General features: G+C 43.5%; 1 protein-coding gene across 1 annotated transcript; it reads left to right on the top strand.

Moving 5' to 3' along the window:
* Nucleotides 1-1,946: 1,946 nt before the first annotated feature.
* LOC145407158 (uncharacterized) lies at nucleotides 1,947-22,017 on the top strand. The gene is made up of 5 exons (XM_080278182.1): nucleotides 1,947-1,967; nucleotides 13,504-13,587; nucleotides 15,528-16,850; nucleotides 19,498-19,620; nucleotides 20,514-22,017. Exons 2-5 carry the CDS (start codon nucleotides 13,507-13,509, stop codon nucleotides 21,657-21,659), a joined length of 2,673 nt encoding a protein of 890 aa, XP_080134308.1. The 5' UTR covers nucleotides 1,947-1,967; nucleotides 13,504-13,506; the 3' UTR covers nucleotides 21,660-22,017.
* Nucleotides 22,018-23,665: the final 1,648 nt, after the last annotated feature.

Below are 23,665 nucleotides of genomic sequence, written 5' to 3' on the forward strand. Positions count from 1 at the left end.
GAAAAGACTATGAGAGAGTCTAGTTAGTGATGCAAGCTTATCATATCGCTCTTACCCAGGAGAGAGAGAGAGAGAGAGAGAGAGAGAGAGAGAGAGAGAACGTGTATGTGGGGGGAGAGTACATTACCTTTCACAATGCTTTCTTCATGCACTCCATCGTGTGATTTCTTGTGTGTTCCGGGACGGCTTGGTCAGCTTCATCAGTGTCTGCCCTACGTTATTTATTCATTTCCTACTCCCACTGACACCCACGCCCACCCCAGCATACTGAGTCGTCTCCGTAACACGAGATCACCAGATGAGGTTGTAGTGGAGTGCTGTTTAGGTGGATTGATCGATAGATAGATATAATATACACAGGGTGGGAAGGTACAGTATATATCAGTTAACGGGAATAAATTTCCCGAGCTAGACCCTGATAGATCATATAGACCAAGCCCTGCTAGGTGACGGGAGAGCGCTACCTCTCCCTGCAAGGCGGGGCGCGAACTCTCAACCCTATGGTCTCCAGTCAAGCGCTCTATCACTGAGCCACCCTACCTCAATTTATGAATTAAAACTGAAGGAAAATAATAGGTTTGTGTGAAGGAAAAATGAGAGAGTTAGGAGTTGTATTGCAAGGAAAAGAATTAGATTGATAGCGAGAGAAAGAGAGATAAAAGATAGCCTGTTATTATACTCTACCTTATCTTTAAGAGGATGAATTGACATAGGTCAGGGAGAGAGAGAGAGAGAGAGAGAGAGAGTCATCATCATCATTAATTCAGTAAGTATTCTTACTTCATTTTAACTTAGCCCAGATGGTCGTCCTTTTGCAGCTTTTATCACTTACCTCTTTGGCAGAAAGAGACAATTCGAGTCCTACGTCTGTATATTCCACAGCACTTCTTCATGACAAGCACCATATTCTAGCGTTAATCTCTTGTTGCAACCTGATATTCTACGTGGAGAGAAGGCAGTTTTAGGCCAAGTTAAGGTGAACAAGGTATAGCCGTCTTAATTAAACCCTTGTTCTCCTTATCAGAATAAAACCATATGAGAGCGAACACAGGAAATTACTGTACGTGCTAGGGCAGGAGTTACAGTATTGCTTCCTGCATGTCTGTCGTTGTAAATGTGTGTGTGTGTGTGTGTGTGTGTGTGTGTGTGTGTGTGTGTGTGTGTGTGTGTCTTTCTCTCTCTCTAATCTATGTATCTGTCTGTTGCCGTCTGTTTTTCTCTTCTTCCATATTCTGGTGCTTTAAAACTTTGGATTCCATTAACCCCGTCAGCCCAAGAACGTCCACTTTTTTTTTTTTAAATTCTTAGGAATAGTAGGTTACTTCCTTCATGGTTCCTTCCTCCATTATTTTATTCCTGTGGACGCCAGACGATAATATTCAGCTGAGAGAAGCCTGAGCATATCCTGGCTCCATTACCCTTCTCATGGTGGAGATAACTCTTGTATTCCCTTCCAGTTTACGCCAGATGTTTGTATTTCAGCTGTGAGTCATGGGAGGCTGAGAATGGTAACATTATCCCTCTCATGGTCGACATATTCGCCCGACGATTGTATTCAGCTAAGAGTGGCAGGATTTTCAGATTAATGTGTACAGTGTTTCTGTTATGTATTTTCCTACTTTTTTGTAATTTCCTTGTAATCCAGTGTTTATACCTTATTTTCCATCATATTTTCTTCTGTTTTAGAATGCAGGCGGCAGTAACGATCGAGGATTGGCCGATAGACGGGATGTGTCAGCCAATCACAGCCCAGGCTTGGTGTAAACACGGCCCCCTTGTGACGTCACCAAGGTATCCAGCCAGTTATAGCCAAGCAAAACCATGACGTCACTCATCTGCCAGTCGGAGCCCTTGTTCGCATGACGTCACCTTCCCAGGCCAATACGAGTGCAGGAAATGTGACCTCATGGCCCTTTCAGCCAATAGGAGAAGAGGAAATGGTGTCGTCATGGAGGTATGCATTGTCGGTAAGTTATACTCGGGTTTTCCGTGATGGTAATGAACAGTTTTCCTGCCACATCATCAGACACCAGAGAGAGAGAGAGAGAGAGAGAGAGAATATACCTATAGGAAAATAATACATTTCAAGGGTGATTGTTTAATAACTGTTTAATTCTTTGAAAGCGGGTGGGGGGGTAGGGGAAAGGAGGGAAAAACCGAAAAAAGTGAGTGAGAGAGAGAGAGAGAGAGAGAGAGAGAGAGAGAGAGTGTGTCAAGTATTAACAGGAAATTAGACCATTTGAGTGCAAGGTCATGGTGAGGGAGGGAGAGAGAAGGGGGGTGTGGCAGAGAGAGAGAGAGAGAGAGAGAGAGAGTAATTATAAAGGCAGAACGAGAGAAAAAGAGAGAGGGGGTGGTAGAGAGAGAGAGAGAGAGGGAGGAAGGAAAGGAGGAAAAGTGATAAATTTCCTGTCTTGTAAAGTTTTCCTGAAATGACGTAGGACTTCCCCCACTTACACACATACATACATACATACATTCACGTACACACACACATTGCCACACATCACCCACACACATTGCCACATATTCTATACACTCACGTACACACATTGACAAAGACACGGACACATTCACATTCACACGCACACACAACCTCCATGCACACACATTTCACATACATACATGGACATTTTTCACACACACACACACACATACATGGACATTTTTCACACACACACACACACACACACACACACAAGAAAACCTCAAGCATATTACCTTAAAAATTTTCCGTGTACAGTGGACGTGTGGCTCCTAGAACTACTACTACTACTACCACAGCAACGACTACTACACCACTACCATGCTATATTGTAGTAGTAGCAGTAGTAGTAAATGAGGCAGTAGTAGTAGTAGTAGTAGTAATAGTGGCAGAACCAGCAGTAGCATCAGTTCCACGATAATCATTCCCTCGATACAATGGTCCTATTCCTTCCACACTACTCCAGATATACAGGGCGTCCCATCAGATTTGAGGGACACTGAGGAGGTTATTCTTGGCCTAATTGTGTAGGGAAAAAATTGTTCTATGGGTCCGGATCTGAGCCGTTCCTGATGACTGTGGGTTAATTATAAGGGAGACTGTTTTCCCCCATTAAGGTCATCAGTAATTATAGCACCGTAACTGTTGAGATTTTTCCTCCTGGAGTCTCTGGCTGGACACTGTATAAATTAGGTCACACACACACACACACACACACACACACACACACACACACACACACACACACACACACACACACACACACACAGGGAGAGAAAGGGAGAAAGTGGCCAGTCTGGGGAGTTTTAAAAGGCTTCAGTGACTCACACTTTAAAAACCATATCCTAAGCTGCAGCAGAATGCTAGAGTTCTGCCCACCATGAGTGTGTTAATGCTAAAACTTCTCAGAATATATTGTTGTTGCCATTACCACGGCAGGTGCAAAATGTCATGAAAAATTCCTATTAAGTTTTTTGGAAGATGCGTTTGAGAGTCAGTATGAAAGGAGGGATGAGTTGGGGGGAGGGCAGAGTAATGGCAGGCGACAGGGTAACATGGAGGCGATTTGTTTGTGGCCATCAAAAGGGATTCAGGCGTCTGGCTATAGATAGAAATTTCCCTGTGTATTTGTGCCTGCATATGATTGACGGTGATGGGAGTTGGAGGGAAGGCAGCCTGATGACGGAGGAGAGGGTGACGGACGCTACTTTTTCATATATCCACTCTTCCAGGATTATGGTGAGAGAGAGAGAGCGAGAGAGAGAGAGAGAGAGAGAGAGAGAGAGAGAGGGAGAGTCATGGGGGACGGAATTCATAACGCTTTGTTCATTTTTTTTTTCCACAGGGAATTGCGTTTTGGGAGTCTTGTTAGTTATATATGTTGCAGATTTCTTTAAAGAGTTCTGCTTATATTGTCCGATCTTTTTTGAAATTGTACGATAGTTCCTAGTGTCCCATACGAGGTTATCAAAATTTTCTTCTATATACAAGGTAAAGGGAGATTTTATTATTATTATTATTATTATTATTATTATTATTATTATTATTTAAAGTTTAAGACTTAGACAAGAAAGCACATAAAGATATATAAAGACGGCCACATGTATACACGCAGTACACAGACATGTACACATATACAGGTTCGGGGTGCAAAGTTTTCCTATTCTGTTCAGGTTACGAAAGCACACACACACACACACACACACACACACACACACACACACACACATGAAAAGTTTTCCTACAATATTAATCTTCGACACACACACACACACACACACACACACACACACACACACACACACACACACACACACACACACACTTTCCTTTTATATACAAAAAGAAGCACACACAACAGACACTCCAAGACACACGCACGATCATGAAAACCTTTCCTATTCCACACACACACACACACACACACACACACACACACACACACACACACACACACACACACACACACACGGAGCAGATTCTTTCTACATTGTATACCCTACCAAAGGGATTTTGTCACGCATTTCACAACATTGTCTTTCTGGCTCTCTCTCTCTCTCTCTCTCTCTCTCTCTCTCTCTCTCTCTCTCTCTCTCTCTCTCTCTCTCTCTCTCTCTCTCTCTCTCTCTCTCTCTCTCGTATTATAGATGTTAATGAAGGGCATATTTCTTAACTGTCTGATCGGCATAATATTAGTCAGGCCCAGGATACGCCATATAATAGATACAGATAAATAGATCGATAGAAAGATAGTTACATAGAGAGACAGATAGATAAATTATGTAAAGGAAATAATCGCTACGTTAAAAAGCAGAAATGGATGTGGGGAGAGGCGGACAAAAAAGTTGGATGAGATGTGAATATTCGCTTGGACTGGATGGAACTGGCTAACCCACAGTAGGTCACGATGGTAAATGACTGGCGAGGTGTGTGTCCTGCAGTGAACTGATGATGATGATGATAAGGAGGAGGAGGGTTTGTGATGATACAGATGATGGTGGTGGTGGTGTTAATGATGATGATGATGATATTGTCAATGATAACGATAATGATGTTAATGAAGCTGGTAATGATGACTGTTATTAGCGCCATCTAAGCGAATGGACCAGCTTGCGTGTGGAGAGACAGGTTCTCCCCCACCTGTGTTTCTGAAGCACATTTAAAGGTAAAAAAATAAAAATGTATGTGTGGATATTTTACCTCTGACGCAAGAACTAAGTACAGTATGTGAAAGATAGAGGATGAATAAATTTCACGTCCTATACTCCTTCCATTGTAAGTTGGCCTAAAATTGCCATCGTCCTCCATCTTGAATGCTGGATTTCTGTGTTCTATTCTCTCCTCAATGCAACTTGGCCTAAATTTCTCTCTCTCTCTCTCTCTCTCTCTCTCTCTCTCTCTCTCTCTCTCTCACCATTATAAACTCGGCAACTCCTGATGATTTTATTCAGACTATAATTAGATCTTTAAGTGGATAGAGTACAAATAATACAGTTAAATAAAATCGTTAATAAATCCCTAATAAATCCCATCATTAGTTCGGTAAAATCGTGTGGCAGAAGATCGACTCCCATCCTCGACTGTTAAGGGAACATCCTAACACCTCTTCCTTAGCGATTTATTTTTTCCTACTACACTTTGCTGCTGTCTTGTATGTTGTCCATGTCTTTTTTACGCCAACATAGAAGACAAAGAATAACATACATGGAATTAATAATGAGCTGTATGCAAAAATAATCTGGTAAGGGAAAGGTGCTTGGGAGCTTACAAAAAATAACACATGGAATTAATAATGAGCTATATGCAAAAATAAACTGGTAAGGGAAAGGTGCTGGGGAGCTTCCTTTAACCGACGAGAACACGATCCTTCATCCTCATCTATACCGCTTTCACCTTAACTTGGCCCAGGTCTGCCTCATTTTGCTTTCCAGGTTGCCCACTAGCCGAAACACACATTAGCTCTCTACATCCTTCCTGTTACATTTCTTCGTGACTAGCATAATTTTAGTGGTAATCTGGTGTTAGGACCCGTGATGGAGAGATGGTAATTTTAGTCCAAGTTAGAGAGCGAGAGAGAGAAAGTAGTAGTAGTAGTAGTAGTTATTGTTGTTGTAGTCGTGGGGTAAGAGATAGTAATAGTGAAGTTAATGAATGCTGACCCTTAACCTCCCCTCTTAAAAATTTTCCTCCTAGTTTGATAAAATGGCCTGGAGATATTACAAGGAAAAGCGTCGCAGAAAACAGGCATAGCCGTAAAAGTCCACGAAATCGAACTCTCCCAACTCGACCCGGACGAACCAAATGTAAACAAACCCTTAGTCGAAGAGATAATTTATGCCGACATCTCCAAACGCGACCAAGACGAATAACAGTAGCACCGACATCTCCAAACTCTAACCCGGATCAGCCATAATGTAAACAAACACTCCTCTTTGCTACTTTTTTGCTCTTTTTAACCCACCAGGATAAGAGCATGGAACACCCGGAGCTTGGAGGAAACGGAGCACATTCCCCTCCTCCTCCCTCACCCTCTCAAAGCCCTCGGGAGCAGAAAAAGGAAAAAAAGGAGTAAGAAAAAAAGAGAAGTGTAGGAATAGGCGAGTTGTTCTCCGGCCGACATTCTTTCATCATGGGGAAATTCCCGGATGAACCCGCGCAAGTTGACCGGTTTTTGTTTTCTTGGTATAAGTGCTTTAATTGTGGTTGTTACTTGTGGTTGAATTGTGGTAGTGGCTGTAGTTGTAGTTTTGATTGTAGCTAGGGTTGTGGTAGTTATTGTTTTGGTCAGTGGAAGATGTAATAGTTATGGCTGAAGTAGTCGCTGTGGTAGTAGCGGTTGTAGCTGTAGATGAGTGGAAGTAGTAGTTGTAGTAGCAGTGGATGTAGTTGCAGGTATTTAGAGTGATTGGTACTGTGGAGGTTGTACTTGTGAGGGAGGAGTAGCCTTGGTAATTGTTTTTCTTCTTGTCTTTCAGCAGACAGTAGGCTACAGTATTTCCCTAAAGCCCGTAAGTCCTACGTGTCACACCCCCACTTGTGTAGTGAGTAGTGGTAGTTCTGGTGAGAGAGAGAGAGAGAGAGAGAGAGAGAGAGAACCGGTACACCGACGCTCCAAAACCTTGCCATCGCGACTTGCCCAACAAAAAATATTCAACAAGTAGGAAATTTTGTACAGCTTGTGTGTGTGTGTGTGTGTGTGTGTGTGTGTGTGTGTGTGTGTGTGTGTGTGATTTTGTAAGTAGTGAGTTAGATTCAGGGTTAGGGTGTACGTGTGTATAATTTTGTGTTTTTGTGTGTGTGTGTGTGTGTGTGTGTGTGAGGGAATTTGTGTTCGTCACTGCATCAGTATGGTGAATGTGTATCAATCTCTCTCTCTCTCTCTCTCTCTCTCTCTCTCTCTCTCTCTCTCTCTCTCTCTCTCTCTCTCTCTCTCTCCCCAAAAATGTGAAAATGACTTGCACTGGGAATATTGTAATGTGTGTTTGTATGTATGTATGAATGTATGTTTAGACCATCAGCACGTAACATTCATTTAAGTGTGTGTGTGTGTGTGTGTGTGTGTGTAAATGTGTTCATAATCTGGTCACATATAACGTTTATGTGTGTGTGTGTAAATGTGTTCATAATCTGGTCACATATAACGTGTGTGTGTGTGTGTGTGTGTGTGTGTGTGTGTGTGTGTGTGTCCGGGTGGCAGCGTGAGAGTGCATATACAACACCATCCCCCCACCCCATCACCCCCCACTCATCCCCCACAACACCACCAAAACCCCCTTCCCCCTCACCCACATACCATCCCCAACCCCTACCCAAGCCCAACCCTCACCCCTTCCTTACTTCCTCTCCCACAAGCCCTCTGCACCCACATCCTTTCTCACTTACCTCTTCTTTCCCTACAAACCCCGTTCATCCTTCCCTCATTCCCACCTCCACCCTCACATCCCCTTTCCTCCGTCCCCCACCCCTCTTTCTACCCTCTTCTCCCTCCACTTCCACCCCCTCACCCCTCCCCCTGTCCCTCACCCCTTATTCCAGTGTTTTCCGAAGTTGTCAAGGTCAGACAGGCTATGTATGTACAGGTCCGGATGCTCACCGTTCATCTTCATTCTTTAGCCATTACCTCATCCCTCGTACCATATTTTACCCATCAACCAGCTGTATGTCATTATTAACCATTAGCCGAGTCATAATGAGGTGTTTTATCATATCAACCTCTTCCCAATCTTTATACCCACCTAAAACATTGGCTGAGGCAGGATACGGAAAGTGATAGAAAGCATATATAATTCTTTTCACCAACCTGTCTACATGAGTCTATGTCCATCCATTACGATTTTTTTTTTCTCTTATCAACCTCTTATCTGTCTTTATTCCCGCTTACAAAACATTGGGTGAGGTAGGGTACAAAGTGAAAAAAAGCATTTAACTCCTCTTCACCATCCTGTCTATTAATTACCTCTGTGTCCATCCATTACGATTTTCTTTCCTTATAAATCTTTATTCCCACCTAAAACATTGGGTGAAGTAGAGTACAGAAACTGATGGAAAGCGTTTAAATCTGCGTCACCAACCTATCTCTGAAATTCTCCATGTACCATCATAGCACAATGTCTTCTGCTCTTTTACCAGCATCCTTCCTTAACTCATTTCTTGCATACCAAACTGGTCAGAGAAGAATGAAATACCTCGCGATTTATTTTGCTTATTACACCTTGCTGTTCTCTTCTGTGTTACTTATATCATTCACTCAAATCATTCTAATATCACCATACTCCGTATACATACCGTACAACATTATATTACCTAGCCGTATCCGAAAATAAACCGGCAAGGAAGAGGTGATAGGGAGCTTCCTTAACCGCCGGGAATGCGAACCGATGAGATTTGCTCAACTCCTCTCGTAACTATATTTTACAGGAAGAACGAGAGAGATAGGAAGATTTTGCTCTTCCCTTTCCTTGTCCATCCTCCACACCACCCAACTCTCCAGAGAGAGAGAGAGAGGATAATTTTTCTCTTGCAGTTCAGATTTATTGTTATGTGGAGAGGATGGAGGGTGAAAGACTGACGAAGAGAGTGTATGTGAGTGAGGTGGAGGGTGGAAGAGGGAGGGGGAGACCGAGGATGAGATGGAGGGATGGGGTGGAGAGGTATATGAGAGAGGGGGGTGTGAGTTGGGAGCAGGGTAGTGAAATGGCGGGGGACAGGGCGACTTGGAGGCGATTTGTTTGTGGCCACCCCAAACGGGATTGAGGCGTCTGGCAATAGATAGATAGATAGAAGGAAGGACAAGACGCTAGAATGTAGAACTGTAGAATAATCTCATTCAGAAAACAAACGAAGGTGTATTTCCAGTGCCGTTATGTGATATTTGTAATGGTCATGCTTTGTCCACCCATCCATAATTTTTTTGAGCGTAGGGGCCCGCGGCTAGGTTAGTCAGTCCCGACTCCGTTTAAGGCAAGGGTAACTAGCCTCCATTGTCCCTGAGTGGCATTATGTGAGCAATAAACCCCAACCATTCCCTGGATGTACACCTTTATGAACCCAAAACGGCCGTAGCGCCTTAACCCACTTGACCACCAGGCGTCATTTAGTTATATGGTTACCACCCAGCGTATTAAAAATTTCATGGTTTACAAATAAAAGAAAACTCACTCAGATGTAGCCACCATAGTGGAGACCATAAGTATGAGAAGTAAATATCTAACAGGTGCAACGAAGTCTTATGTTTCATTCATTCATTCATTCATTCATTGCCAGACGCCATGTATCCCAAACGAGGTGGCCAAGGGCTTTGAGTTAATTGTTTTACAGGGAGGGGCACTAATCCTCCACCAACCCCACTTGACACGTAGGGAGAACGTGCCACTTAGAAATCGATCCTCTGACGTCAAAAATAAATAACTAAATAGATAAATATACAGCAGACACGTAGCCCAGCCTCATGTACACGGGAGAGAAAAGTCAAGTTGCCCCCCCGCTGTTTTGGGATACTTTTGACGGCAGGTTAAGAGGAAAGCTTTGCCCAGATTAACATATATACACCTCAGTGGCCACGTCTTGAGTTATATATACTGTATCATGATCCCGTATTCTCGTCAGGTAAGAAAGCTCCCTAACGCCTTTTCCTAACCGATTTGTTCATTACTTACTGTCCTCTTCTTTGTTACTTTAGTCATTCTGATATTAAAGTACTCTGCATATATAACGTACAAAAGGATATTAACCACCTATATCCAAAAATAAATCGCTCAGGAAAAGGTGTTAGGGAGCTTCCAACGAGAATACAGGCCATGGTGTCAGGAGGGAAGGTGTCTACACACATAGGAATCCTCGGAGTGGAAAAAAAAAAAAATGTTATAATACGAGGGAGAAGCTAATAGGCTCGTACCACTGAGCATCTCCGCAGCGAGCGTGTGACTTTGGCCGCCACATTGAAACACCCGCACTCGTCGCCTCCATCTTGGTAGTACAATTGGAACAGTGTTCTTAGCTTGCTGTTTGCGTCGCTGTTGCTTACGTAAGCTGGGCAATGGGCCATGGCACTATATTATAGCTGCGCAGCGGGCCATGGCACTATATTGTCCGAATTCATCGGCTGATATCAAAAGGCGCGGGCTTTGGGTGTAGTGCATAAACTGCTCCATACTATAGAGCTCAGTGGTTCGTACCTCGCAGATGACATTTTTGGCGGCAAGAAGGAAATCTTTGGATAAGGTAACCCCACTAAATCACAGTAACCACGTCTGGGGAGCTAATTAAGTCTGCGTGTCAGAGAGGAAGGTGTCTGTGCACATATGAGTCGCCTTAGTGGAGAAAACTAGTGTTATTTTACTAAGAAATAGATGACGTCAGGATAGGAAGCTTTGTCGGTTGTGACGTCACCATCAGGGAGGAAAATCCAGAGGCGAGGCTGGCGAGACCTTGACGTTGTGCGCGTGTATGTGCGTGGCGGCCATGTGTGTACGTGGTGTGTTTGTGTATGCATATTGTGTGCGTGTTTGTAGGTGGGTGGATGGGTGTTGGTGCTTTGTTTGTGGGTCTATGTGGATCGCCTGCTTGTATGTGTTAGCCTCTCTGGTACTTTTTATACATGTGCGACAGTGTATGCTTAAATGTGTGTGAGGGGGCAATGAGTGTACATGTGTGTGTTTGTGTGGTGCACGTCATATTGAGTGTACACACGTAAGGGAGATGAGCCCACGTGCGTATGTATGTGTATGACGTGTGAGGGAGGAGGAGGAAGAGTCACAGCAAAACGCAACGGCCTCGGCTCACCAGTCAGTGCGCTCTCAGTTGTCGTTGGGGAAGGTAGGGAGTACATTTGCTCCCGGATACATAACATCGTCATTATTCACCCCATTTATTCCCATTGTCAAACGCCTCAAGGTTACGTCACCCTGTGAGGCATGTGAATGGATAATGGAAGGCCGGGATAAAGGGGTGCTAAGTGCATAAGTGGATTAGATTAGCGTCAATGGATTACTTTAACTGGCGCATTTAAGCATTTGGATTAACGCATTCGTGAGTTATGAGTAATTTTTTGTTAATTTGTGAGATTACGAGTGGTTTGTTTATCACGCTAGTAGATGTTAGGGTGAAATAAGATTGATTATGAGGTTAAGTATGAGAGAATCAGGTTAGATAAGGCTAGGAAGTTAGTTACGAAAAGTTGTGAATAGGGGTAAGTTAGGTTATGAGAAGAACGATTAATACACTCGTTTCACTTTAACTTGGCTTGGATTTTCGCCCTTTTGCAACTTATTTCACGCAGTTCAGTGGCTAAAAGTTAGTTCTGCATCCTTTCATACCACTTCTTCGTGACTAGCATCGTGGTGTTAGTTTCTTGTTACAACCCGGCATTCAGGGTGGAGAGATGGTAGGTTTAGGCCAAGTTAGAGTAAAATACTGTAGGTTAGGTAGTTAAGGGACAGTGTTTGTTTGTTGTGGTGCTGGTAGTTTGTTGTGATCTTGATATACTACTGAATATTCTAGTGCTACAGCGTTACGATGCAGAGACGGATTATTGCGGTGTAATACTGTGACTTATATAGTGTTACAGATTATAGAACAATAAGTGTCTTGTGGTACGTGTGTTGGTGGTGCAGGTGTTACATTGTGATAAATAATGTATGTTATGGTGGTGTTTGCATCGGTGTCTAGTGGTAGAGTGGTCTAGAATGTTGTGGTGGTGTGTTACGGTGCTACAGTGGTTCGAAAATTGTTTACCCCGCGTTATGGTGTGCGTTTGTGCGAAGTTGTAGTGTTGTGGTGTACAGTGTTTTGATAGTGGTAGTTAAGTTTTGATGTCCTGTGGTGTATAATGGTGCTGTTATGGTACCGTATTGCATTCGTTGTGGTGTTAGTGTATTGTAGTGTATCATTGGTGGTGTTACAGAGCGTTCGGGCGTTAAAGATGGGTTATGGTGCTGTTGTAGTACTGCATAGTTGCGATGTTACTGTACTGTGTGGTGTCACGGTATTATTGGTGGTTTCAGAACGTTATGGCGTATTATAGTGCTGTTGTGGACGTGGTTTTACGTAGTTATTGGTGTTATGTGTTACGGTGGTGTGAGTGTTATGGTGTTATTTAGTTATCGGTGGTGATATGTTGAAGTATTATGGTGATAGCCTAGTTCTAAAGTATTATGGCGTGTTGGGTGATGCTGCTGTGTGTTATGGTGTTTCTAGTAGTTACTGGTATCTTGGTGTGTTACCGTACTATGTTCAGTGCCATATATCACACAGTTTTGAGATTTGGATGTAACTTAGTGAAGGCTTCGTTAGCTGAGGATGAAATTGCTAAGAACAATAGTCAGAGGTCAAGGTCATGGGTTAACATGAGCATTTTCGGTCCGATTTGAAGCAAACTTGGTAAAGTTAAAATGGGAAGGGTATAGTAATCGATTTAGAAAGCATTCACTCACAAGTCAAGGGCAAAGGGATAGCTCATTCTTACAATCAGTGGGCAGCTGTTGTGTTCGAGTCATGATCCACAGTGTCGGAGCTTTCTGAATCACACTCTAAACAGTAGATCAGAAATGGGGACGGTGCTTCAGTTCAGCATCCCTGCACGATTATTGCCCAACATTTTTATTTTATTTTAGTTCTGTATACTCCAAACCACAAGTGCTTACTGATCGTATAGACGGGCATTTAGACTGATTCTACGGTATGGATGTTGTACTCTGAGTGCTTTTTATTGGAGGATAAGAATGTTTTGTTGTTAGTGTATTAAAATGTTTGCGTTGTGGTGTTAGTGTAGCCTATTAAAATGCTATTGTTATGGTGCTACAGTGTATTAAAATGTTTATGGTGTTACATAGTTGTTATAATGTATTAAAATGTTTATGGTGTTACATAGTTGTTATAGTGTATTAAAATGTTTATGGTGTTACATAGTTGTTATAGTGTATTAAAATGTTTATGGTGTTACATAGTTGTTATAATGTATTAAAATGTTTATGGTGTTACATAGTTGTTATAGTGTATGAAAATGTGCTATGGTGTTACAGGTAATGGTGGGGAAGCAGTACCAAGTCAAGTGGACGTCACACACTTCAACATTTGTGGAATTACTTAATTACTACCGATATAAGGTAAAATGATTCTCGCGCTCTCTTTCTCTCCGTCTGTCTGTCTGTCTGTCTGTCTGTCTCTCTCTCTCTCTCTCTCTCTCTCTCTCTCTCTCTCTCTCTCATTATTGTGGGCCTAACGTTTTATTACTTTAAAATAAGGAATAACATTTTTTGCATTGATTATCAGACTAGTTTAGAACAGAGAGAGAGAGATGCAGTCAGGGCCTATAAAAGCGTGAGATAAATATTCAGTCAAGGTCTGTCATTCTGAAAGGAAGAGAGAGAGAGGTATGCAGACAGTCCATAAAGAGTGACAAATATTCAGTCAAGGTCTCATTCTGAGAGAGAGAGAGAGAGAGAGAGAGAGAGAGAGAGAGAGAGAGATCCTTTCCCAACTACCACACTTAAATCTTAACAGGGTGAAGTACATTAAAGGCTTTTTCTCTCATCATGCTCCTCTCCTCTCACTTCCTCCCTCCACATTCTCTTTCTCTTAGCCACAGTATTGCTTCACTCGTTTCCTGTCTCTCACTCCACACACTGCTCTTTTGAACTCTGACTGCATCCTCCCCCTTCCCTACTTTTTTTTTCTCTGAGCTTAGACTTCACAGCCTGTTCCCTGAGGCCCAGCAGTCCCCCTACACATTTCACCTCCACTTGTCACCACTTAGGCATTAACACCCATTGTCCATGTTGAATACATGGTAGGGCTCTCATACAGGACTGGTGTATTGATATTAGTGTGGGTGTTTATGCAGTATGTTGGAGGGTTTTATGGTAAATCAGAGAGGTTTGCTTTGACGCACTTCAAATCCTCATGCTGTCCCCTGCCACAGCCATGATTCAAACCTGGATTCATTGGGACTGCATGCTAGGCCACCTCAGTACCGTTTCAGTCACACACTCTCCTTTTGTGTCCACTTTCCAATGCAAGAGTTATCTAGCATTTTCAGTACTCGGCTTCATTTTCACGTGTATAGTTGGCTTGTTTTTACCTGACAAAGATTAGGTGATGGCCAGGTACTGTATAGTCAGACTGGAGGGTGGTTTTGACATTAGCTCTTTCATGATAATTTGGCCTAGATTTTTATCCTTTTATAGCTTATTTCACATAGCTCAATGGCAGGAGACAATACAATAGCTGGACATCTCGCCATAGCACTTCATGATGAACATAATTTTCCCAGTGTTTGTTGTACTGACTCTACATTCAAGATGAAAAGATGGCAGTTTTTTGGCCAACTTTGAGTAAAAAGAGTATAGTTACCGATATCATTCTTACTTCATTACTAAAGTTCTTTGAATTTCATGCATCCTTGCTTGGTAGGCTATGGAGGTTGTATAAATGGCTTAGTCCCATCAGGTGAAAACACACCAAATGTAGTCAGCTCTGAAATGCTCACCCTCACTAACCATCCCCCTTCCTTTGACCCCCAGGCTTTTAAGCTCTTGAATCCACCAAAGGTCATTTGCAATTTATTCTTGCTAGTCCCAGAAATTTTTATTAAGCTTTGTATAAACCATTGGAAATGAATGGGTTAGTTACAACCCTCATTAATCCCTCCACATCCTGATTTCTCTCCTTGAGTATAATAAAATCAAGAGTGAAATGAAAATTACAGCACATGGTTGAATCTGGTTACGTCTTTTAGATTCTTGATACTTTCAAAGATTTTACTTGGCTGAGGAGGACCCCATAGTAATGAAGGGATTAGTAAAGGCTGTATGTAACTCCTCCATGTCAAAAAACCTCTCCTGATTTGAATCAAAGTATCTTGAGATTGCAAGAATGGGCTTTGAAATTGCCATAGTAGAAGTATAGTTATAGTTATATGTGCTGGCATTAGTAAGCAGTAAAGAAACTGTTGTCCCCTGTCCCTGAAAGGAGCTGTTCTGTGATAGAGAGGAGAGAGACACTAGTAAAAGTCAAAGCAAGAACTAACCACCCATATTCCCCACAGGAACTCTACTGTGACGCAAGTTTAGCCTGCCATGGCCATGTCTACCCAGTACACCAAGTCGTGCTGTCTGCCTCTAGCAAGTTCTTTTCCTCTGTGTTTGCCCAGACTGCAACAAACCAGCAGCCAGTTGTGGTCCTACAGGGGGCAGAGAGGACCGAAGTCGAGAGCCTCCTGGAGTTTATGTACACTGGTCGTGTCACAGTGTCAAGGGGGCGGCTCCAGGAGCTGCTTAGGGTAGCTGCATCACTCCAGGTTAAGGGGCTTGCTGAAGCCACACAGTGCAAAGAGGGAGAAATATATGATGGCAATGATGAGAGAACTATTGGTGGTGAAGATGGGGTAACTGTTGACAGCAAGGAAAGGGAAACACATAACAGCAAAGGTGGGGAAGCATTCAGTGTCAGGGCCAGTTTGGGAAGGAATGAGGATGACTATGGGATTCAAGACAGCCTGGGGAAAGGGGAGTTTCAGTGCAAGAATGAGGAGAGGCTTGGGGAGGTGAAGTTTGGGTTGGAAGAAAGCCTTAGAAAAGGGGAGCTGAAGTACACCAATGATGATAAAAGTCAAATGGAGGCCGATTGTTCTGAGAAAGTGCCAGTGGAAGACATGATTGATGTGGAGACAATGCAGAACAAAATTATTGACAGAGTTATGATGGAAGAAACAAGTGAACCCTATCAGACCAGTGCACAATCATCCAAAAGCAGCCAGGCTAAAAAAAAGTTTCAGGGGGACCGAGTTGAGGCGGTAGCAGATATTGAAGTGGCAGGAGAGTATTTGCTGGTCAGGCGAGATAGGGATAAGCTTTGTGAATGGACCCCAACAACTTTAGAGGAGAATGATGCATCTTGCCACACTCCATCTATGGCCCACACCTCCCTACAGCTCACAGAAGCACCTAAGTCTGACCCCTGCACCTCCATGCAGCCTCATAAATTAACTCAGTGTAATCCCAAACAGACCAGAATCTGGCTTGAGGATACACATACCTCTCCACAACCTCCTAAAAAGGCTTCCTGGCAGGACCCCAGTTGCACTGCATATCCCCAAGACCTGCAGATCCTTGGAGTACCCAGACAGGATGCCAAACATCGCCTTCCATCACCCCAGATGGACCTTGAACCTCACGATCTGAGGTACCAGGATGTACGCCCTCATACCACTTCTCCTTACACCTCCCTGCCCATCGATCGCACCCCTCCTCGTGACTCTGTAGAAGCTGACACAACACCCAAAGGCACATCCCGGCCAGCCTCTGCACCCACCTTGAGGTCCTCGCGTCCTGTTGCCCTTCATACCAGCCACATGAATTTCCACACCTTGGTTAGTGAAGTGGGCCTCTCTCTCTCTCTCTCCTTCTCTCTCTCTCTCTCTCTCTCTCTCTGTCTCTACTAATCTTCACTAATTTATTTGCTTTCTCAGTCATTCATAAGCCTTGTTTATTGACACACACACACACACACACAATCATACATAATTTGTGGTAGTGCTGTATATTGATGCATCAGCTGAATAATGGTGATATCTGATGTAACCAAGTGTGAACAAACAAAGATTAGATAAGGTTTCTGATTGTCTAGCTATCTGAATGTTTGGAGTGCTTATTGGGAATCATTTACCTCTATCTCCAGTCATGTATCCGACTTTCCTCCTCCTCCTCCTCCTCCTCCGTTTAAACCTGTAAAATAGATTAAGAAAGTTTCCAGGAATAAAGAACGAGCAAACACAGTTACAGGAAAAATATCAAATGACATGCCCAGAGAAATGGCCTGCATATTCATTCCAACCATTGAAAATTTTGGCCTTCCAATCAATACCATCTATATATATATACTGTATATATATATATATATATATATATATGTTTTTAATAGGTTGCAGCATGTGTAATGCTGTAAGGTGGTGAGACTTGGGCAGTAAAGGAAGAGGATATTTGCAGGCTTAGATGTATAAAAATGACACTGATTAGGTTATGTGCAGTGTGTCTCTGAGTGTGAAACCTGGGGGTCTAGGTTTGTGATGGAAGAGTTGAGGGGTAGGATAGGACTGGAGTGTATTGGTGTTGTGATGAAGAGGGGTAGATTGAGATGGTTTGGGCTTGTGGAGAGAGTGGGGGATGATAATTGGTTGCAGAGAGTGAGAAGTGATAACGTTCGAGGTAGGGTTGTGAGAGGTAGACCGAAAAAGACCTGGGACAAGGTCGTTGGATGTGACCTCTGGAATAAGGGACTGAATAGGGAAGCCGCCGGAGATCTAGCATCATGGAGAGTCACCATTAGGTGACCAGGGCTGAAGCATGCATGCATGTTGGAGCCTTCAAAAACAAATGAACATAAACATATTAGATGAAGTCATTCCATTGCCTATGAAGTTAAGAAAAAGGGTTGCCAGCCTTTGCATACATCATCCATCCATTTTTATTCCTTGTCAGTTGCTTAACTTCGTCTGCTTCCTCACTCCTCCTTTGCACACTCATATGCCATATCCATCCCCCTTTCTTGGCCTACCATACCTCTTATCTTGAAATATTCACCCATATACAGTACAGTTATACCCTATCCACCACCTTGTTTATATCTACTCTTTATATGAAATTATATCATTTATACACATACTCTTCTACCCAGATATCAGTAGGATTCTTTTCCCCTCATCATTTATGAATCCCTGTTGTTTATTCTGTTCACTCCATGACAGTTTCCTGAACAGTCTTACTGCATCTGACAATAGATACATAGATAGATTTTTTAATGTTTATATTCTTGCTTACTTTTTTTCATTTGCTGAATCTTCCCACCTGATTTTTTCACTGACAGTAGGGTTCAGATGATGATGATGATGGCAGTGGCTGTACATTACTTGTAGTCCCTTCTCTCACCAGTGTGAGGCCAAGGAGGAACCCCCTGACATGTGGCTGAAGGAGGAGGAGGAGGAGGAGGAGGAAATGGAGCAAGAGGAAGTGGAAGAAGAGGAAGAAGGGAGGTGGTGGCCACATCATTCTTACGCAGAGGTGAGTTTTGCTTGGTAGGAGTCTGTGGCAGTAGCTGTGTAAAATAGACGGGTGTATTTCTGTAAACACTTCAGTGATTCTCCTTTGTTAAGATCTCGCTGCTGTTGTTGCATTCTTAGACTAACCTAGACATGAACTTGGTGGACTGCAGGATGAAGTTGTCCTTCTCTTCAAGTCCACCATCCTTCTTTCAGAAACAGGAAAGAAGTTGAGGGAAATTTGTAAAACTAAGCAGCTTTGCTGTGTATTAGAAAATAGTACACACACACACACACACACACACACACACACACACACACACACACACACACACACACACACAGGTGAAGGAGTTGAGTACCCCTTTACTATGTAGTTGATGGAGGCTTTCCAACCTTTTCAGGACAAGAGGTCCTCCATAAGCTGAATACATTGGAGTATGGTAGCAAAAGAATAAGATACAAAAGACACACTGTGCTGAAGCAAAATGCTGTAGATATGCACATGAATGATATAATATAAAACATCATTGTACTGAGGCAAATTGTTTCCTTTCTTTTTCAGGCAAGCTTTCACACCACGCCCACTGCACCCACCTTCGTCTATGCTGTACCACCTTCCCACCACCTCACACCCACATCCCACTATCCCACACCCAGCACATCATCCTCTCACAGTCTCATACTCACCTCACACCTCCGACAAGAGCTTCTAAAACCCCTGAAAACTGTGAGTCCTCCCAGCTCCATCTCACTCTCTCATTCCATCCATGCCAGCCGAACTGATCCACTCATCAGCTCACAAGAGTGCCTCTCCTCTGCCTCTCATCCCCTCATATCCACTCCGTCCTTCCACAAGCATCCACAATCTTGCTCCACACCATCACATTCCCTTGCTGGCACTCCACGCACACACTCCACACTTCCTCGTCCTCTCCCTACCTCACCTCACCATTCCACCTCCTCTCACACCTCTGTCTCACCCCTCTCCCCCTCTGCATCCCTCCACTCCCTTCCCACACCAGTCATCGCCATGGGAAGGGAGCGTCCACCAAAAAAGATGCCCCCATTGGTGAAGATTCCCTCACCACATCTGCCAGCTGTGGTCAGTACTTCACACAGTTTTGTTTATGCTGAGGTGTTGATTCTGAGATTCTGTTTCCTTTAGTCTTGTAGTTATAGTACAGTAGGTTTGTTGCCCTCTGACATGCTTCCCGAACCATTTCAGCTCAATTAATGGCCATGTGTAATCAGATTGGAATGTGCATGTGACTGGTAATCAAGGAGACTCATTCACACCTCATAACTAATTTCATCAATTGTCATACAATCATGACTTTGTATTCAACATGTGAGAGTAACCTCATTCCATCAGTGTAGCTTGTAAACTACACTGGCACTGGATGATTCTACTGTAAGAGTGAAATGTGGCTGCAAGTTACAGTACTTAGTAACTACCCTTGCAAACATCATTCTTAGGATGGAAACACAACCGCAAGTAAATGGAGCCAAAATCCAAACTGAGACTCACGTATTATTATTAGTCTTACTGCACATCCAGATTTCTTTACTTCCAACAACAATTGGGAAGTATTTAGCTGGTTTTGGCTTATGGTTTAGCTTCCAGTCTATAGGAAACATCAGTTGTGCCATAGTCAACCTCAATATGAGAATTTCCCTGAAAGGAAGCATGGTATTTGATTTTATTCAGTCTGATATCTTTAGTTGAAATGCAAATGTTAGGTCAGATTAGATTGTTATTGGGAAGAAAGGTCAAGATGATAATTATGATGATCATAATGAGTTTACATTTACCAATATTAGGTTAGAGTGGGTCAGGATGATGAATAAAAGTGTGTGTCTGTAATTAGTTTAAGGTGAGTAAGAGTAACTTAGGTCAGATTACAGTATATTATGGTGTTAGTGAGATTCTGTATAAGGTTATGATGATGAAGCTGTGATACAATTATGTCATTAAGTTTTTTCTTCTCTCCGTAGCTGCCGGTCCTGGAGCCTTCCCACCCCAGCCTTGCCCACCCACTGGAGGAGAACCCATCACCTCACCCTGCCACACACAATATGAAGGAGTCCCTCCACACACCACACACCCACCTGCTAAAAAAAAACATCAGAGGACCTCAGACACACCTAAAAGAATCTGTCCGAGCTCCTCAGATACACATAAAAGAGTCTGTCCTGCCACCTCAGATGCACTTCTTGTCATCACAACCCAGCACATCCCTCCCAGGTCCCCTTACACACATCCCAGATAGCACCGATGTCCCCCTTAATTTGAGCCGAGAGGGACGTTCCAACAAAGATCCATTTCTCGGTAAGATTGCCACCAAACGTAAGAGGCGACTGCGTGGACCAAAGTGCTGGGAGTACCTGGCCCGCCTTCTTGCTGATCCAACTACCAACCCCTCCCTGGTGAGATGGGAGAACCGTGAAGCTGGGGTGTTTCGACTGGTCCAGCCTGGGGCGGTGGCAAGACGCTGGGGTCGACGGGCGGGGAAACACGCCAACGATGCCCTGACCTATGAGAACTTTGCCCGGGGTCTTCGGTACCACTATGCCACTGGGGCCCTTCAACCAGTTTCTGAAAGGAGCTTTGTTTACAAGTTTGGGCCCAAAGCACTCAGGGCACTGCTAGAAGGGACACCACCTGCATTAGTGCCAAGCTCGCTCCCGCCCTCTCCCCCACCCACCATTACCACGCACTCTCAGGCTAGTGTCTCGCTTTCTCTGCCACATTCCTTCTCAAACTCTCCTCCTCCATACACTCAGGCCAATGCTTCTCTTTCTCTTGCACATTGTTACCCAGTAGGTCATATGTCTGTTTCACACTCTCCCAACACACACTCTCTGCCACCTGTTTCACTTTCTGTCACCCACTCTCCCTCATCTGGCATGCATTCCCCTCCTGCTGTCACATTCTCCCTCTCTCACTCTCCTCCAGTAAGTCACACATCTCTCTCACACTCCCCTCCCACCACCACAGGCATCCCCATCTCACCACAACCCCATCCCACTCTCACTCCTCTCTCTTGTTCTCCCTCCACCTCCCCCTCAATCTCCCACTCTGGCTCTGTCTCACTTACTCCCACTGTCCCCTCCCTCTCACATTCGCTTCCTGATTCCTGATCCATTCTTAAACCACCAGCCAGTTAGTGACATAACAAATACTATATGCCACTTCCTTGTGCATTATGGAGGAGACATGGAGTGGTGGGAGGGTGTACCATTGTACTGTGATAAAGAGGCTTGAAAGTGCTTTTGTGATGGCCATACTGGATGCTGCTGTCGTTGTGACCCTATGCTCATTTGAACATGAGCCTGGTGGACTGCAGATTAGGGTACCCTTTTCTTGCAACCAACCATTCTTTTGAGGGTTAGGGTGGACGTTGAGAAATGTTTGTATCACTGGTTTCTGAAACCATCACATCATATTCACTGCTTGCATGAAGGCATCCTCTCCAGAACCATGGGGGTTGGTTTAGTGATAAAGGGGCTTGAAGGTGATTTTGTCATGCCTCTCCTGGATGAGCTCTGACTTTGGAAGCCCAGCAATAGATAGATTGTCTCATTGATAGATAGACACACACCCTCCATGCTTTATGCATTCATTGTTTAATGTATCATTTCTGTGGCAGAACTCTGGACATCAGAATTCCCAATTAACAGAAAGAAGTTGCAGTATAGCATTTTCAGAAATGGGATAAAATTCAGTTAAGCATCATGACAAGGTGCATTCACATTGATAAGAGACAGTTAGTGAACTGTGATATTGAAGTGTAGCAGGAAACATTCTAGATTAGCAGAAAATTCTGTGATAGAGAATTATCATACATAATTAGATGCTTGGATTAATGTGAGCCCCCTCATAGTTTGATCTCACATGCAAGAGGAAATAGAGTAGTTTGAGGATTTCAGTTTTGTTAATACAGTCTACACTGCTCTTCCACAATAGCCAGTACTGTATCTTTAAAATACTTCCGCTAATACAGTACTGTCATACCCGTCTTATACAGGGTAGCCATAGCATATCACAGTACAGTACTTTGTAGACAGGCAGTTATCATTGCCCAGGTGGTGGAGTGAGAGTGGTGTGGTCTTTAGGAACAGGCTGCTTCGCTTACGAAAAATACAAGTATCATAGAGAAAGGGTTAAAAAAAAAAAAAAGCTAGAATGAAGTTGCATTTTATATGTAACCCAGGCCACCTTGTAAGCATCCAACAGTGTTACATACAGACAGTTCCCATTATGTCAATGATGTGTTCCAGAATATCCATCCATCATCCAGTCCCATGTTGCCCCATGAGGAGCGTAGGAGCCCGGGTTTAGACAAGTTGGTCATGACATTTAGGATGAGAGTGACCGGCCTTGCCCATCCCTGAGTAGCACTGCGTGAACAATAAACCCTAACCACCCCTTGGATATAAACCTGCATCGGCTCAATCCAATTGGAGCACCATAATTACTTGCCAGACTACCAGGTTACCACCCAGTGTGGTACAGTAGATGGTTTCCTGGTGTACAGGAAACTGTTTGACTTGTCGCACAGTGTAGAGTCACCCATAGGCAGAAGGAAGGGGAAAGAAAGACAGAGGAAGGAGTGTAAAGTCACTCGTAGGCAGTAGGACGAGGAAAGAATGAAGGAAAGGAAGGAAGGAAGAGATGAAAGGGCAAGACACCCAAAGCAGCACTACATCGAGTGAGTGGATGGTGAGTGCCCCCAAGAATATCACAGCCTCTTAAATACAACTGGAACACTAATATGGGAGAAATTGACAAATCAGCCTTTTGCAACAAACAGTAGTGAAAATAAGAATGTGCCTGAATGGAATATTAGTCAATCCAGTGTGCCTGAATGGAGTATTAGTAAGTCAGGGATGTTTTCCAAAATATTAAATTTTTCATACAACAGGTTAGACCTCATAGTGTTCTGTCTTCATGCAGGGCCTCCCATGGGTCAGTCAGGCTCCACATTCTCTTCTTTTCGTGATAACTTTCTAATCTCAGTTTATGTAACATTGATTTCCTCTTTCTCCCACCTGGCCACTTACCGACATATCTTCCCTCTGGACCATTCTCTTCATTTCTTGATAACTTCTCCCTAGTCTCAGTGTGTCTAACATTGATTTTCCTC

This window comes from Coenobita brevimanus, chromosome 72, assembly GCF_032717465.1.
Source record: "Coenobita brevimanus isolate Jiangsu-jjx chromosome 72, ASM3271746v2, whole genome shotgun sequence".
NCBI lineage: Eukaryota > Metazoa > Arthropoda > Malacostraca > Decapoda > Coenobitidae > Coenobita > Coenobita brevimanus.